The 16,953-nt window shown below is 49.5% G+C and overlaps 1 protein-coding gene across 1 annotated transcript in view; it reads left to right on the top strand.

The window, feature by feature from the left end:
* The first annotated feature begins 9,519 nt into the window (after positions 1-9,519).
* The window catches only part of LOC106888819 (protein transport protein Sec16B-like), an 11,504-nt gene continuing 4,070 nt past the window's right edge, over positions 9,520-16,953 (top strand). Inside the window, exons 1-9 of the mRNA XM_014943324.1 lie at positions 9,520-9,557; positions 10,745-11,087; positions 12,178-12,284; positions 12,809-12,914; positions 13,032-13,146; positions 13,964-14,105; positions 14,466-14,623; positions 15,249-15,310; positions 16,579-16,714. Of these exons, the coding sequence (XP_014798810.1) occupies positions 10,819-11,087; positions 12,178-12,284; positions 12,809-12,914; positions 13,032-13,146; positions 13,964-14,105; positions 14,466-14,623; positions 15,249-15,310; positions 16,579-16,714 (1,095 nt within the window). The 5' untranslated portion in view covers positions 9,520-9,557; positions 10,745-10,818. The remainder of the gene's footprint in view (positions 9,558-10,744; positions 11,088-12,177; positions 12,285-12,808; positions 12,915-13,031; positions 13,147-13,963; positions 14,106-14,465; positions 14,624-15,248; positions 15,311-16,578; positions 16,715-16,953) is intronic.

The following is a 16,953-nucleotide window of genomic DNA, read 5'->3' as shown; positions in this document are numbered from 1 at the left end:
TGTGACATCTTTTGTGGAGCAGCACTGTTTGGATGCCCTAGTGTCTTCCAATTGTAGCAGGAGCTGTGGTAGTGCTGGGCTTTCCCTTGCCTAGGTTCTGTGGGGCCTGCTGTCCCTCTGCACCCACATTTGGGTGGATGGAAGTCCCCCTTGGGTCTCCTTTTCTGTGTGACCTTGTGCAGCCTAGTCCTGGCACCCCATACTGAAGCTCTTAGGTGTTGTGAGAAGGTTGTGTATCCCACCTAAGCTTCATTCAGCTGAGCTGAACTGAACTTATGGGTGTTGATAAGCTAGTCAGGTGCAATGGTGGGTATCTGCTGTTGCTTCCTGAGTAATTTGTTATTGTTTTCTCCTGAATAGATACTTGTCAGCCTCATGCTGGGGTAGCTGAGCAATTTGGGAAAGAAGCATGCTGTTGGCCAGGGTGTATCATGTCCCTGCCAGGTAGAATTAAGTGAGGGGGGGGGAAATTGTGACTACCCACAGGGTGTTGCCTTTCTCAGGAGCCGTGAAGGATTTCTTCAGCTCTTCAAAATGTCTGGAGTTTTAGTACTTACAATCAGCAAAAATTGGAGTGGAATATCAACGGAGCACAGCTTTCAAAAACTCATTTTCTTTTTCCTTTCAAGCTGACAATAGGATTTTAAGAAAAACTTTGAATAATGGATACACTTTTGAATAATGGATGTTTCACAGCTGAAGTCCCTTGACTTTTCTCTCTGTGCCTGAATGAGAAGCCTTTTAATTGCACAACATGTGGAGACGTGGAGAGGAGGTACAAAAAGCTATGTTTTGTGCTGCTGATTAACTGATGTATATGCTGCCATTAAACATTCAGAGATGGGTAAGTGTATCCCAGCCCGAAGCTGTATGTTATGCATGTTGGTTTTTTATCAGCTAAGGATCTGGCACAGGATGTTTTGCATTTTTGCTTGTCTCTGTCATGGCTGCTCATAATTTTCCTCATTTTTTTTTGTAGGTTGGATCTTTCCTGCTTCTAGTGAGACGTTCTTCCATATGAAGGGCTTGCACCTTATGCTCTGGGCTCAGACGGTGTGGTCTGAGGTCACCTCGTGAAGCGAAGAAGCCTCCTGAGCTTAGACCATGGGCTGAACATTTTAAATGGAGTTTTCCAAAACAGCAGTGCTTTATGCAAGGGTTTTCCTGAGAGATGATCATACATAGTGAAAGAGTTGCCCTGCTGTCTGTGCCAGGCTGGATGCTGCACCGTGGTGTGATGGTGCATCTGAGATGTGTGGAGCAATTTGAGCCCCCTGCAAATTAGCTGTGTGGGGTGCAGGGAGGGGAATTAGAAGGCACAGCAGTGGTGTGGGTGTTCCCTGCTCCTACTCCAGCATGCTGCTCTCTGTCCCTGGCGCTGGATTTTCTCCAAGTTAATTCAGCTGTCATGAAAGTTTAACTCTGCTGCAGAAGGGAAAACGACAAGTCACTGTGCCCCTGAAAAATGTAAAGGATGGGTTTGGGATCAATGTTGGTGTGTTTTTTTTTTTGGGTGTGTGCTCTATCTTTGTCCTCAGTTTCCCCAGTTCTTTGTGCAGAGCCCAGCACTGTGACTGAACCCAGATGGGCTCAGCTGAGCAAATCCCTGCTGTGTTAGTCCTTCTCTAACTTTTGTCTGTACAAAAAAAACCCCTAAACCAAGAAGTTATGATCCCATCAGCTCCCCAGTTTTTTTTCCAAGCACAAATCCAGCCCAGGAACCAAGGCTCAATGAATAAATGCCATTGGAGCCTGGCTCTGTCCTGCTCCCAGCTCTCTGCATCTTGGCTGTAGAAGACTGGAGGCTCAGCTAATACAGAGAAATCCTGTGAGTTTGGACTATTTGAGGCAGCTTGTTGGGGTGGCATAGAGGGTCCCCCGGGCTCCCTGTTATCAGGCTTTTCTCTTTCATAAAGAGGTTTTTGGTGATCCTTGCCCCTGCACGCCATGGGAGGCTGCCGGCCAGGTTTCTGGCTTTAAACAGAGATCGTTCTCTTTCAATTTTGCAGCCTCTTGCCTTAGAGGACAACTGCAATTTAGCTTTATTTTGCAAAATTTGACATGACTTGAGACTGTGATTTAGTGGCCTTGAAGGATATGGTATATGTAACTGTGGAAGGCGTAAGTGGCTTTTCATGGTAGAGGAGTCATAAATTGAGATGAAAAAAAATGAGGGAAACATTACTGTCCAACTTTACAAGGTAGCACTAAGAACAGGACCCAGCAAAGCCATCTGTAACTGTCAAGGGTCTTTATTGTCCCTGATTGTGTGTAATAAAGCTCCTGAACAAGACCCATGGTATCAAAAATGAAGGCAACAAATGTTCAAGTGTCTGAGAAGACACAAGATGGCAATCTTTTCAAAAAGACACCCTGGAATATCTTGGGGCTAAAGATTTCTGAGCTATCAGCTTTTCTTGCTCCCATACTTGCTGGAGACCCTGGGGAAAGGGTCTGTGTCCAGCTCACTCCCTTCATGGCCACCAGAAAAGGTACCTGAAGGTGCATGGGGTGAGGTGGAAATCGCTGAGGGCATCAGCACAAGCAGGACTGGTAGCCTTGGTTGGTTGTATGGTCTGATCTGGACGTGAGCTCAGCATCCCTCTACTGCTCGTTCATGGCACCCATGGTAGCTGGTGATGTTTCATGGTTGGTTGTATGGTCTGATCCAGACGTGAGCTCAGCATCCCTCTACTGCTCGTTCATGGCACCTATGGTAGCTGGTGATGTTTCTTCTGGGGCTTGTTTTGGCATCTGTGTCCCCGTGTTATGGTTTCAGCTGGGGTGGAGTTAACTCTTTTGCTAGCAGCTGGTGTAGTGCTGTGTTTTGGATTTGGGATGAGAAACAGTGATGATAGGGCTCTCATGTTTTTGGTGGTTGCTAAGCAGTCAAGGCCTTTTCTGCTCCTCATACCTCCCTGCCAGGGAGCAGGCTGGGAGGGGACACAGCCGAGACAGCTGACCCCAACTGACCAAAGGGATATTCCATATCAGTATATAAAGCTGGGGAAGAAGAAGGAAGAGGAGGACTTTTGGAATGATGGTGTTTGTCTTCCCAAGTAACCATCATGTGTGGTGGAGCCTACCCTGGAATATCTTGGGGCTAAAGATTTCTGAGCTATCAGCTTTTCTTGCTCCCATACTTGCTGGAGACCCTGGGGAAAGGGTCTGTGTCCAGCTCACTCCCTTCATGGCCACCAGAAAAGGTACCTGAAGGTGCATGGGGTGAGGAGGAAATCGCTGAGGGCATCAGCACAAGCAGGACTGGTAGCCTTGGTTGTGTGGTCTGATCCAGATGCTGAGGGCATCAGCACAAGCAGGACTGGTAGCCTTGGTTGGTTGTATGGTCTGATCTGTCGCTGAGGGCATCAGCACAAGCAGGACTGGTAGCCTTGGTTGTGTGGTCTGATCCAGATGTGAGCTCAGCATCCCTCTACTGCTCGTTCATGGCACCTATGGTAGCTGGTGATGTTTCATGGTTGGTTGTATAGTCTGATCCAGAGGTGAGCTCAGCATCCCTCTACTGCTCGTTCACAGCACCTATGGTAGCTGGTGATGTTTCTCTGGGGCTTGTTTTGGCATCTGTGTCCCCATGTTATGGTTTCAGCTGGGGTGGAGTTAACTCTTTTGCTAGCAGCTGGTGTAGTGCTGTGTTTTGGATTTGGGATGAGAAACAGTGATGATAGGGCTTTCATTTGGGATGAGAAACAGTGATGATAGGGCTCTCATGTTTTTGGTGGTTGCTAAGCAGTCAAGGCCTTTTCTGCTCCTCATACCTCCCTGCCAGGGAGCAGGCTGGGAGGGGACACAGCCGAGACAGCTGACCCCAACTGACCAAAGGGATATTCCATATCAGTATATAAAGCTGGGGAAGAAGAAGGAAGAGGAGGACTTTTGGAATGATGGTGTTTGTCTTCCCAAGTAACCATCATGTGTGGTGGAGCCTTGCTTTCCTGGGGATGGCTGGACACCTGCCTGCTGGTGGGAGGTGGTGAATGAATTCCTTGTTTTGCTTTGCTTGTGTGTGCAGCTTTTGCTCTACCTATTAAACTGTCTTTGTCTCAACCCACAAGTTTTTTCTTACTTACACTCTATATAAAGCTGGGGAAGAAGAAGGAAGAGGAGGACTTTTGGAATGATGGTGTTTGTCTTCCCAAGTAACCATCATGTGTGGTGGAGCCTTGCTTTCCTGGGGATGGCTGGACACCTGCCTGCTGGTGGGAAGTGGTGAATGAATTCCTTGTTTTGCTTTGCTTGTGTGTGCAGCTTTTGCTCTACCTATTAAACTGTCTTTGTCTCAACCCACAAGTTTTTTCTTACTTACACTCTTCTGATTCTCTCCCCCATCTGAACTGGGGGGAGCGAGTGAGCAGCTGTGTGGTTCTAGCTGCTGGCTGGGGTTTAACCATGACACCGCTCTTTACCTTCTGTCCCCTCCATATTTTCCAGAAGACACAGATCCAGAGGGACATTTCATATAGCAAAGATATTTCAGACAAGGAAGAATAACCTCCTCTTGAGTTTTTGGGTTTTTTTCCTTAATGCCGTAAGAATAGCTTCAGAATTTGTCTCACTTAAAAAATTAATTTCCTCTGGTTGAGTAGGGGGTGGTGTGAGGCGGGTGCAAGAATTACCTCTGCTTGGATTTGAGCCTTTGCCTGGCAAATATTTCCAGACCTCTTGGTTTTATATGTTAATTTTCAGCTTAAAGGTTGTAACGCATTGCAATGTGGTGAGGCGACAGGGGTGGTGTGACAGTTTCCAGGCTGCTCGCGCTCGTTTTATCTGCAAATGGTTGGATTTGCAATGTGTAATGATCTCTGTAAGGCAGTTAGCAGCGAGATAAACATCAATTTTATGGCTGGGAAAACATAAGGGGTGTTGCAGAGAAAAACGAGAGGACCTGAATACTGAAAGCTGTCTGACCTCCTCAACACAGCTGGGTTTAGCTCTTGCATCTCTGTTGGCCCTTGTGCACCCCAATCCCTTCCCGTGGTGGGTCAAGGCAGGTGAGATGCCGTGGTAGACCCTGCCATGAGGGGATGCAGGAGCAGCCATAGTCTTTCCTTTAGGAGTTGGAGGATGCAAGAAGCAAGGACTTAAGTATTCACAGCCAGGAGTTAAGAGGTTTTGCTGAAGTGGGAATGAAGGAAGGAGAAGACCTTGCAGTTTTTTGGGGGTTGCTTTTAATAGGAGCTCACGTAGAAGGCTGGAGTTATCTTTTGGTTGCAGTCAGATGGGGGACGTGCACAGCACTCTGTACATATGTTCTTTGATTTTCACAAAGAAAAGCTTTTTGCAGCTCTGTTTCTTTGTTGGCATGTAAAATGCTTTTTTTTTAATTTGCTGTGTGTTGAATGCCTCTGGAACGTGATAAATACTCCCGCCTAAGTCTCAAAAAATTAATAGGCTTGTCTGGATGCTGTTAAATGTGACTGTGTGTGTACGGAGAGGTGGGGGGGTGGTGGGGAGGATGGCTGGGTCCCTTGAAGCTGGCAACAGCCTAATGTGGGGAAGAAAGGTGCAAAAACTTCAGCCCACAGACTGGCTACAGGAAAAGGTGAAGGGATGCCAAGCTGGCCTGATCAAATCCACATGATGGTGCTAATGCAGCAGCTGCAGGTGGGAGCAGACATGATCTCAGCTGCTTCAGGAGCCACTACCTTCCTCCCACTGGGATGTCCCTGGCCTAAAAAGGCTCCAAATGCCACCCCCAGCTGGAGCAGGGGCTCATCCCACTCCCTCTGTGTAAGTCTGGGAGGAGTCATCAAACTAATTAGTTAATTAGCTGGTATTGAAGACTGATTGAGGATGAGGGCTCTCCCTGTGCAGGTGCTCAGCCTGCCTGGGAACCTGAGCTCCTGGGGTTCCTGGCTGGTGTTAGTTTTCTTGGTGTGTGCGACATGTAATAGGCTGTCAAATGTCTCGGGTGCTGGCAGCCTGTTCAGGGCTGCTGTTTTTGCTGTATAGAATATTTAAGACAAATTCTCATGTTTTATGTAGCTCATTTACTGCTTGCGTTTCCGCCCTGCAGATGTGGTGGGAGATAAGCCTGTTTCAATTTTTCCTCTTGATTGTAGCCAGCCCCTTCAAACCCCCCTGTGCTGTGACATGGTGCTTCAGACACCTCCACAAAAAAAGCGTGTATATATATATAATAGAATATTTAAGACAAATTCTCATGTTTTATGTAGCTCATTTACTACTTGCGTTTTGACCCTGCAGATGTGGTGAGAGATAAGCCTGTTTCAATTTTTCCTCTTGATTGTAGCCAGCCCCTTCAAACCCCCCTGTGCTGTGACATGGTGCTTCAGACACCTCCACAAAAAAAGCGTGTATATATATATATCACATTTCTAGGGGGCTAAAGCTCAGAGATGAGCAAAGCTTCCTATTGATGCCATGTTAAAAAAAAAAAAAAGCACCACACAATAATCTCATCTCAGAACCAATTAGAAAGGACATAAATCACCTAAAAATAGCATCAGGTACTGAAGCCACCTGAATTTGTGCTCTTAGGTTCCAAAGATTTCGGATGTGGCTTTGCTAGTTATTGGCACCCATTAGGTTTGGTGTGTGGGGGAACTGGCCTGAGAGTCTGGGGCTGGTTGTGAGTGAAGCCCCAGCACACGATGCAAACACCCAGGGGGCATGAAGAAAAATGTTTTCCACCTAATATTGTTACTGTGACAACAGCAGTGAAACCTTTTAAAGCGGAAAAATATGATTTTTAGAGAGATGTTGCTGTCCCTTCAGCTCCGTCTGACAAATGCGGTCTGTAGCGTGAGCTGCCTGCTTTGCAATAGTCTTGTAAGCTCGATGGTGGTCCTATGGCACAGAGTTGGGATTTCCAAGAAAGCTACAAATCCTTTAAAAATAGACAATTCTTGTCTAGAAGGGATGTAGTTAAAGGGTTACCCTGTTCTTTCTAGCCTGTCTGGTCCTTTTATCTCTCTTTTATCTTCCTTCAGTTTTCATTTCCCAGCTCCTTCCCCTAGCTCTCTCCTCTTCCAAAACACTTTTCTGCTTTTTTCTTTAAATTGGTTCCCCAGCTGTCCACTCTAAGCCACGTTTGCTAGAAGCTTGATATTGCTGGTAGCATTTCTTGCATCTCCTTCCCTAGCATGGGCTGCTACAGAGTTTTCACTCATCTCAAACACAAGCATCATAAGTGGCAGCAAGTTGAGCTCCCAAGTCTTCCCCACAACCCAAATCTTCATGGTTTGGCCCAAGAAGCTGGGGCTGCTCTCGGCCTCTTCATGCAATGCTGATTGAACCCTTGCAGGATCACGGAAACATGGAATTGTCAGAGTTGGAAGGGACCTCTAGAGACCATCTGGTCCAACTCCCCTGCTAAAGATCCCAGTATAAATGTGGGTGGTTGCTAGAAAACAGGTTGAAAACATCCAGCAGTCACCTCTTGGCTAGAAACTTAAAATTATTACCCAGCAGCCAAGTGGAAGTATGAGATATATATTCTAATATATTTATATATTTAAAAAGTGATGGTCTCTAGGGATCCTTTCTAGCTTTCCGGGGAGACCAGACCTTTTACTTTGTTCAAAGCCTCCCAAACTTTTGAAGGGCAGCTGCAAACTGCATAGGAGATGCTTAATTTTATCCTGCCAAAGCAGCGTGGCAGCACAAAGGCAGCGCTTCCCTGGTTTGCATTTCTTCCAGTCGGCTCTCGGTACAGCGGAGTGCTAAGGATATATATATATTTTTTTTATTTTATTTGAAACCTTCAATTCTGCAGAGACCGAGTGCTTATTGCTTAGGATCACCAGGGAATGTTTCCTGTTCTCCCAGTAGGGTGGAAATTTCAAGCTCTGCAGCTATAATATATGTAGTCTTCCAACATCATTAAAACAGGGTTTTGCCTGACGGTGCCACCGCAACGCAAACGAGTAAGATCCTGCCTGCCAATTCCTGATCAATCCGTGTCGTGGTACCACGGCGGAGGTAATTTGGAGGAAATTTCTCAGGGAAAGGCAGGACTGCAAAGGTGTGACAAAAAAGGGAAAAAAGAAGGAAAAAAAGCTGTTTTTCTGCTATTTGTCCTGCATTCCTCTGTGCTGCCCTGGGGCTGAAATTTGGCTGCTCACACTCGGCAAATGGAGGCTTTGTGGGCTTCCCCTGGCAAAAGGAGAGAAGATGGCATGTTGCTAGGCTGCTGGGTGGAAGACACTGGCTCTTACAGCGAGCTTTTACTGCAGTTTTCTATGATGCCATTTGCCTTAATTTACTCCTTTTTCCTTTTTAAAGGTGCTCAGGGGAATTTGGGAGAGAGCGCCTCCGTGCAGGAATCCTCGGTCACTTGTAACGTGAGGCTGTTACAGCACCATAAGGACTTAGATGGGGCAATGCTGGGGTGGACCCTGCCTCCCTCCTGCCCAAATTTTCCTCTGGGCAGTGGCCAGGTGGGACGGATGTTATTTGCTCAAACTGCGCCTGGGTCTGGATGAATCCAACAATTCAGCCAGCAGGTTTTACTTATTATTTTTTAGGAAGTGTGATGGTGTATAAAGGAGGATAATTATCTCAGGGCATTAAAAAAAGGCAACAAAACCCACAGGAGAAATACCTGGCTTTTTTTTGGTTTTGTTTTTAGCTCAAGGGGCGGGGGCTGAGTGCTCCATCTCTTGGGGGAGAGGAGGCACAAAGGATGGGGAAGGTGACCCTCAGGGATGCAAACAGCAGTGTGAACTACTGAGGAGAAGGATCTGGAAGTCCTAGTGGATAGCACACTTTCCATGAGCCAGCAATGTGCCTGTGTTACCAAGAGGGCCAGTGGAATCCTGGGCTGCATAGGGAAGAGTGTGGCCAGTAGGTCAAGGGAGGTCATTCTCCCCCTCTGCTCTGCACTGGGGAGGCCACAACTGGAATACTGCATCCAGTTTTGGGCTCCCCAGTTCAAGAGAGACAGGGAACTACTGGAGAGAGTACAGTGTAGGGCAGCTGAGATGATTAAGGGATTGGAGCACCTCCCTTACGAAGAAAGGCTCAAAGAGCTGGGGCTTTTCAGCCTGGAGAAGAGAAAGCTGAGGGGAGACCTCATCTATGTTTACAAGTAACTAAAGGGTGGGATGAAGGAGGATGGAGCCAGACTCTTTTCAGTGGTTTCCAGTGACAGGACAAGGGGCAACGGGCACAAGCTGGAACATGGGAAGTTCCATTCAAATATGAGGAAGAACTTCTTTGCAGTGAGGGTGGCAGAGCCCTGGAACAGGCTGCCCAGGGAGGTTGTGGAGTCCCCTTCTCTGGAGATCTTCAAGACCCACCTGGATGCCGTCCTGAGTGATGTGCTCCAAGCAACCCTGCTTTGGCAGGGCAGTTGGACTAGATGGTCTTTAGAAGGTCCCTTCCAACTCCAACAATTCTGTGGTTCCATGAAACCGGCCACCCCGGGAGCCAAGTGAGTGGCTGAGGGAGCTGGTGGGGGGTGGAGGAGCTGAGGCTGCCCTTTGCCCCCCGCAACGGCCGGCGGCCCATGTGGCAGTGGACTTTGTCAGCGGCGCCCGGGGAGCGGAAGGAGGGCCCCAGCAGCCTCCGAGCAGGTGTGTGCGGCTGCCGCGGGGGGAGGACGGCGTCCAAAATTAGGGGGAGGGCATTGGTGGGTCCAGAATGATGGGTGTCTGGATGCTTGTGCCCAGGGGGCAAGGATTTGACCCTGATTTCGGGGGCACAAACGGAGCCGCCTCTGTTCAGGCATGAGCGTGTCCCCTCCCCCAGCCCTGAGATGACCCTCAAAATGCCTTAAACTTTGAGTGTGAGAGGGGTGGCGTGGGGTTCGGACAACATCTGGCCATCTGCCCCCACCCGGGTGGTTTGTAGGGGTCAGTTTGGGTACCGATGCTGCAGGAGGAGACATGGAGGGCTTGAGGGTCGCATCCCCCTCCTCCCCCCTCCCCAGCAGCTGGGGTTTCACCCACTGGTGTTGCCCTGGTGTCTCCTTAGGGTGTCCTCTTCTGTGTGGGACCCTTAGAAGTAAATCTGGTGTCTGCTCGAGCTGCTCTATTCTTGCTGGAGCTGAGAGGCAGGAGGAAATCCCCGTTTCCACCCCATCTCAGAGCTCGCATGAGCAAAGCTCGGTTTATCCCTGCCTCGGCCCCTACTCATTTCTTTGAGGATAACTCTCCTCATCCTGCTCGTAGCTTTGCCAATATCCCTTCCCCTCCTGTGTGTAAAATGGTGCTTCACTGCCTCATCACAGAGGTAAAACTGGTCTCTCACCGGCTTGGGGAGGCTGTGAGCAGCGGGGCTTTGCAGGGCTGGCTGGGGGGGTGTGTTTTAAGGGGAGCTTCAAGTTTAGGCAGATGTGGAGATGGCTTTTCCTTGACTCTGGGCATTTTGGAAAGGATGCCGGGTTTCCAGCAGGCTCCCAAAAGCGGAAAGTAGGTGGCAACAAGCTTCTAAACAAGGGGAGGTTTAGATTGGATATTAGGAAACATTTCTTCACGGAAAGGGTTATCCAGCATTGGAATAGGGAGCCCAGGGAAGTGGTTGAGGCACCATCCCTGGAGGTGTTCAAAAGACGGGTTGACATGGTTCTTAGGAATATGGTTTAGTGATTTTTTTTTTTATTGCTTATTTCTTATTTTTTTGTCAGAGTTAGGTTGATGGTTGGACTAGATGATCTTTAAGGTCCCTTCCAACCTAGACGATTCTATGATTCACAGGGCCTTTGGTTGGGGGGTGAAAAGCCGCTGATCAAATGCGCTGTGACTTATCTCTTTGCTTGCAGGTCACTAAAACCATTTGGGACCGAACCTCCCCTCCCACCCCAAAACTGGAGAGGATCTCGCTGGCAAGCTTGTGATGGACCCCTGGGCCCCTGCCGGGCCACCCCAGCCATGGGAGAGGCAGGCAGCCCAGGGGACACGGGGAGACGTGCCCCATGGTCCCCCACCTCAGCCCAGGAGGCAGCTCCTCCGTGCGGAGCCCCCTCCTCGGCCTGGCTCCTGGGATGGGAGCCACCTCCCCAGCCATCCCTGGGATGAGGGCCACCACCCCCGGAGGGATGCCCACAGACCAGCTTCCCGGGCTGAGTACTATGGAAGCAGCCACCAAAACAGACCATACTCCAGGTGAGAGCCACCCAACGTTGCAACGCTCATGCTGAGCCCCTTCCTTCTAAACCTTCTTAAAATCAGGTTTGACCATTTGACTGCTCTCGTGGGCTTGCCACGTGGGTCCTCCCCTTGTAACTGCATAGGGGAAGGAGCGAGCAGCCTCAAGGAGCCAGTGAATGATCAGGAGATGCCCAGCTATTAAAACAGCTGGTGACTTCTATATTTAAGGCTGCATAACAGTTGCAGCTCCGATTTCTTCCTATTGCTGTGACTTCTGCAGTTGCCATTTTACAGGCTTCATCTCGGTCCCGAGGTGCATTTTTCTTGAAGGTTTGATTAAACGCAGTTCTTTTTTTACTAAGTGCAAGGTGAACAATAAAAATATAAATGGCAATATAGGAGCAAAAGGGAGCTTGCAAGCTCAGCTGCTGAAACAGCGGAGGGTGGAAGGATAAAATGTGAGCTAGAGGATGCTCTCAGTGCTGAGAGAGCTTCGAGTGCTCCAGCAAATTTGGGTTGATTTGCCTGAGTTATTGCCCTTGGCGAGTTACGGTGTGGATAGGCAGGGTTTTGTGCTGAGGCTGTGTGATGCTCACACGGAGAAGGGGGTCGTTGCACGGGGCTGACCAAATCACTGTGCAAATTATAAAGGGTTAAGCTGTGCAGGGCAGGCAGCTTGGGGTGGGCTCTGGGGCAAGGGGAGATCTGCATTGAGCTGTGTGGTGAACATGGCAGCTCCAGAACTTGGTGGAGAAGGTGCCTTTGTGGGGGGGACCTCTCCTAAAACACGGGTGAAAGTTAATCTCCTTGACAAGTCCACACCTTTGAGCTGAAATTGTGCATCTCTTGAAACTGCAGAGGACAGCTTTCCCATAGATGGGGATAGGAAAGGATCCAAACCTCCTGCTGCTCCTTCCAGGTGTGATGCTGGACCAGTTCCTGCTCCTGCCTCTGAGCAAGGAACCTGGGCAGGGGACCTGGCTTTGTCTCCACCACCCTTTCTGCCTCCAAAGATCCTGTCCAGGCATGAACCTAACCCTGGATGTAGTCCAGAACCTGCAGCGGTGCCCTTTCTTTTGCAGATTAAGAATGTGTTGTGTTTCAGGCAAGGATATGAAGATTCCCACTGGCAGTATCCAGCAGCCAACTACGGGGATGACTATGCCTACCAAAGCCACCAGTGGCGGCCAGTGACCTGGCAGGGTGACAGTGGTATGCGCTTCTCCTTGGAGTCTGGGGATGGAGGCAACTTACTGCTTGCAGAAGAGGCAATACTTCCTCTAGGGCAGGCTGTTGTCCTAGGGTTTACTCCTGCCCATGCTCCTGGGCCATCAGTGCTGTTGTGCCCCTGCAGCACTGCCCTGAGCTTGAATTTGGGAGATGCAAGCAGGAACTGGGTAGGCCCAAGAGAACATTTAATCTTGATCTGCATGGCTAAGAACCTGGTTCCAGGCTGAACTCAATGATGCCAATGGTGCTGTGTGATCAGGGTGGTCAGGGCCTTGGTTTTGGTCTTTCTGGAATTCCTGGGCTGAAGAAAAGGGGAGGAGGGGAAGGACATCAGTGCTGTGTTGGCAAACATGTACAGGGCTTTGTTATACTTCCAACTTGCTGGGTTAATTTGGAAGCAAATGGGGTGTGCATGGCAAATTGTCTGACTCATTGCTTTTCTTTTGCAATTTCATTATGGCTTGTTGCTCTGGAGGGGCAACACTAAATCTTGATTGTCTCTCTAGACCTAAGACGGGGAGAGCCTTATGGCAAGACTTCCAAATACCAGGACCAACATTACTACAGGGGTTACCACCCCAACCTCGCCACACCCCCCCTGGGGCAGGACAGGTAAGGGTGGGAGGTCACCAGTAGATGGTGCAACAATCTACTGCAAAATTTGTGAGTTTGTGGCTGCTCCCAAAAATCTGTGACCTTCAGGGCATTTTCTTTTGCTCCCTTCTGCAGGACACAGACCTATGACTCCTCCAAGGAGAGATATGTCTCAGCTGCCCGTCCTGAGTGGGCAGGGGGAGAAACCCTTGGAGGTGATTCAGGGGAGGCTGGTGGCCAGTCCCGAGAGGTAATGTTGAGATGGGTTGGGGTGGAGGACAAAAGTCTTGGGGGTCTCCTAGAGGTTCTGAGAGCAATCCGTGTGTCCCTCCTCCAGCTGGGAAGGAAGCTGAGGAGAAAAGGGCTGTTTTGTTATGTTGTACTCACTACTTAACAGTCTCTGGGGATTATTATAGTGGGTTATTAGTATTTATGGAAGTCTATCTGCTGGGCTGTTGTTCCCCCAGGCGTGGGGCTGTACACTGCTCCCAAATGGGACCAAGAACAAGACAGAAATCCAGGGCTGGTGGGATGGCCCTCCTGCATCCTCCCTAGGTAGCTGAAATCTGTGTGTTGTTTTCAGCTCTGTCCACCAAGGTCTGCTCCATCACACTCGTGTCCTGATCACTGTGTTTTGCAAAGAGCAAATTAAAAGATCAAATGAAAGCTGCTCTGGTGGTTTTGCTCCTGGGCAGAGCTTTTTTTTTGGATTTCCAAGCACTGTGACTCTTTTGGGGAGTCCGTGCTAGGGCTAGGAAAGCTGTTGGGCTAGACCAGTGGCTGGTGTAAATTATTTTGGTCATTGGGTATGACCAGGGCACGTGCCATGATGAACCTAAGATGCTGAAGAGAGGTGCTGAGAGATGTTGCTTAGACAGGAATCAGCTGTGCTGTGCTCAGATGCTGAAGAGAGGTGCTGAGAGATGTTGTTCAGAAGGGAATCAGCTGTGCTGTTCCTGCTGGGGGGTTTTATGGAGCAGCAGAGCCTGTCCCACTGCCCTGGAAGCAGAAAAGCAGCGATATCCCCAGTTTCTCAGCCATATTTTTGTTTTCTCTCTTTCTTGCAGCCCTCGGGCCAGCCCAACCTGCTCCTGCAGTACCGTGAGTCGGGACTCAGCTCCAGCAGCCACGAGCTCAGCCAGTACATCCATGACAGTGCCGACCACTACGACCCCATGCTTTCAGGGACCTGGAGCTTGGCACAAGCAGGTGAGGTCTGATGGAGCCCTGGCCCCCATCCGACAAGTGGGGAGCAGGGAATCAAATGGCTGGCACTAGGAGATTTGCTGTCTTGCAGCTTGGTGCTGTCCTGGAGGATGCTGTGTAGGTGTCAGGCATGACCAGGGTGCTGTGGGATGGGTGCATGGTCTGGTGGCTCTGCCCTACTAGGAGCAGGAGCTGCCATGCATGCCTTCTGCTTTAGGAGACGGTTCTTGCATGTTGGGGAGGTCAATGGAGGGCTACTTGAGTTGCAGGGGGGCAGGTTGGGACCTGGTTACGTCCTCCATAGTGCATGTGGTGTTGGGGGTCAGGGTGAGGGGACTCATGCTGGCTTGTGTGTTGTTGCAGGAGGTCCCTCGGTATCCACCCCAGCCCCGGTGGTGCCCCTCAAGTTCTCACTGCCGCACGTGGCTGTGTGCTTTGGAGCCGGAGGCCAGCTGGTGCTGGTGTGTCCCCACCACCCTGCCAAGGGACAGCTAGCCCATGTCCAGCTACACAGCCTAGAGGTATGCCACAGCCCCACACCCCAGATCGCTCTCGGTCCCCTTGCTGGAGTGGCTCCTTTTGCCCTGAGGGATGCAAACACCATTTGTCACTCAAACAGCCTCCTTAGCAGCCTTCCCATCCCTCGCTACCATCTTATCTCCAGCCCACATGGACTCTTGAGTCTGCATCGTGCCAGTCTATGCCCCGATGCCAGATGTGAGAAGTGGCATCTATGCAACTCCTTCAGCTCCATAACCCTTGTCGTCTGTGACCTGTTCACAGTGATCCCTTCTGATAGGGACAGACATGATCCATGCCTTTCTGAAGGATAAATCTGCTCACCTTTCTGAGGTGCTCCAATATAGAGGCTGTATACATCTCCTGAGCCTACCACAACTTTCAATCTCCTGTTTTGCCTCCCAGAGGCAGCTAGTGCCATCTCAACAGGTGTTTATTTCCTGGACCTTAACATTGGGGTCCATGTGATGGTTTAGGGTCTATGCTCTCGAGTTTCTTTAAGACAGAACAGAGAGTGTGTTCACCAGCACTGTTGAACCCTCAGCCAAGGCACTGACTTTCAGTTAGCCCAGCTGGGGCTGGCCTGATTGCTGGAGTCTAGCTGCCAAATTTTCTCTTGTTTTTTAGGTAATTCTTCATGACACAAAAGAGCTGGAGGAACTACAGGCCTTCCCAGGGCCCCTGGCCAGGTATGTCACACTGGCAGGTCCAGGACCTGTCTCATCCTGGCTGTTCTGGTGCATGGCTGTCCTGGGAGTACCTCTCCTTTGGGAGGAGACATGAGCTCAAGGCAAACTTTAGGGTCCCCATGGTTTTGAGATATCTGCAAAGGCCAAGTCTGGGTTCAGACTGGGAACCGAGCCCCTTTGCTGTGGTGTAGGTTGGTTTGGACTGTGGGAGATGGTCTTTTTGAATATTCATAGGGTGTGGGTTTAGTGTGGCTTGTATGTCTGACCTTATTTTGTACTAGTGTCACAGAAAACTGATTTTTGGGAGATCCCTTTGGATGTCTAAAGCCCTGGGTCAACCTGTGGCTTAGCTTTTTCTGATGTTTTTGTCCCTTGAGACTGTCGAGCACGGTGGAATCAGCCCCAGTATGTGCTTTCATCCAGTGTGAGCCTGGGGATGAATCATGGGATATTGCATCAGGTTGTCTCTGTATCATACTGGTTATACCAGTGTGTCTTCTGGTGGCTCACAACCCAAGTGGGGAGAGAAAAGGAGTGTGCAGGAGGAGGAAAGCCATTTGCTGAGCAGGAGAGCTGTGTATCCCCAGAAGCTGGGTGGAAGACCTGGAGGTTACCACTTGTGCTGAATGGGACATTGGGAATTTCCATATGATATGTGGGTGTGATTGAGTCAGGATCAGCATCTCCATCCCCAGTCCCTGTCCCCCAGCTGATCTTGTGTCTCAGGCACCTTTTCTTTCCAAATGTCTGATTATTGTATTGTAAGACAGCAGTTCTGCTTGGCTTGTGGATAGCTTAAAGGTTTCTACTTCTGTTTCGGACCCAAAGGGTTTATGTGGTCACAAGCGTGTCTTTCTCTCCTTGCTATGCCAGTTAAAGAAAAGATACTGCCTGTATGTGTGCCTGCTCCTGCAGTTTTGGATATCCATGGCTGTAACAACAGCACAGCAAAGCAAAACTGAGGTTCTTGGCGGATGGATGGATGAAAATATTATCAGGAGGGCAGAGAGGGGGTTTGAGATGCACTCTGCATCCCTGAAACACAAAAATCTGCAAAAAGTCATAATAATGATAACATTTTTAGCATTTTTGAGCCTCATGTGGCCAATGTGGTATACGGTCATTAGCACTGGGGATCTTCTCTCCTCCATCTCTCCCTTTGAATCTTTGGCATCCCCATCAGTGAACCTGGGGATCCTTTGAGTTTGAATGATGTCCTAGATTGCTTTGCCTTGGGTTTCTTTTGATGCCTTTCTTCGCTGCTGTAGGGAAGATCTACACAAGGTGGACGTGATGACATTTTGCCAGCAGAAGATAGCCACAAGCTGTGATCTCTCAACACAGAGAGGCAGAGATTCAGCTCTTCTCTGGAAACTCCTGGTCCTCCTCTGCCGGCAGAATGGGGTAGGTGTCCTGTGGAAGTTGCTGGCCCTTTTGATCTTAGAAGTGGGACAAGTTATATGCCCCCTGGGTGTGTCTTCATCCAGTTGCTATTTTCAGGGGAAGTGTACCTTAAAATCCCATTCCCATACTACTGTCAATCAATTTGATATTGCCTGGGTCTTTGGAGCAAACCCTTCTCTGTGATTGCTTTTCATCCTTGTGAACTACCAACAACCCAATGCTATAGCAGCTGTTAAAGG

The sequence above is a fragment of the Calidris pugnax genome, unplaced genomic scaffold (genome assembly GCF_001431845.1).
Source record: "Calidris pugnax isolate Ruff unplaced genomic scaffold, ASM143184v1 scaffold63, whole genome shotgun sequence".
NCBI lineage: Eukaryota > Metazoa > Chordata > Aves > Charadriiformes > Scolopacidae > Calidris > Calidris pugnax.
This window is presented reverse-complemented; position numbering and strand designations above follow the sequence as displayed.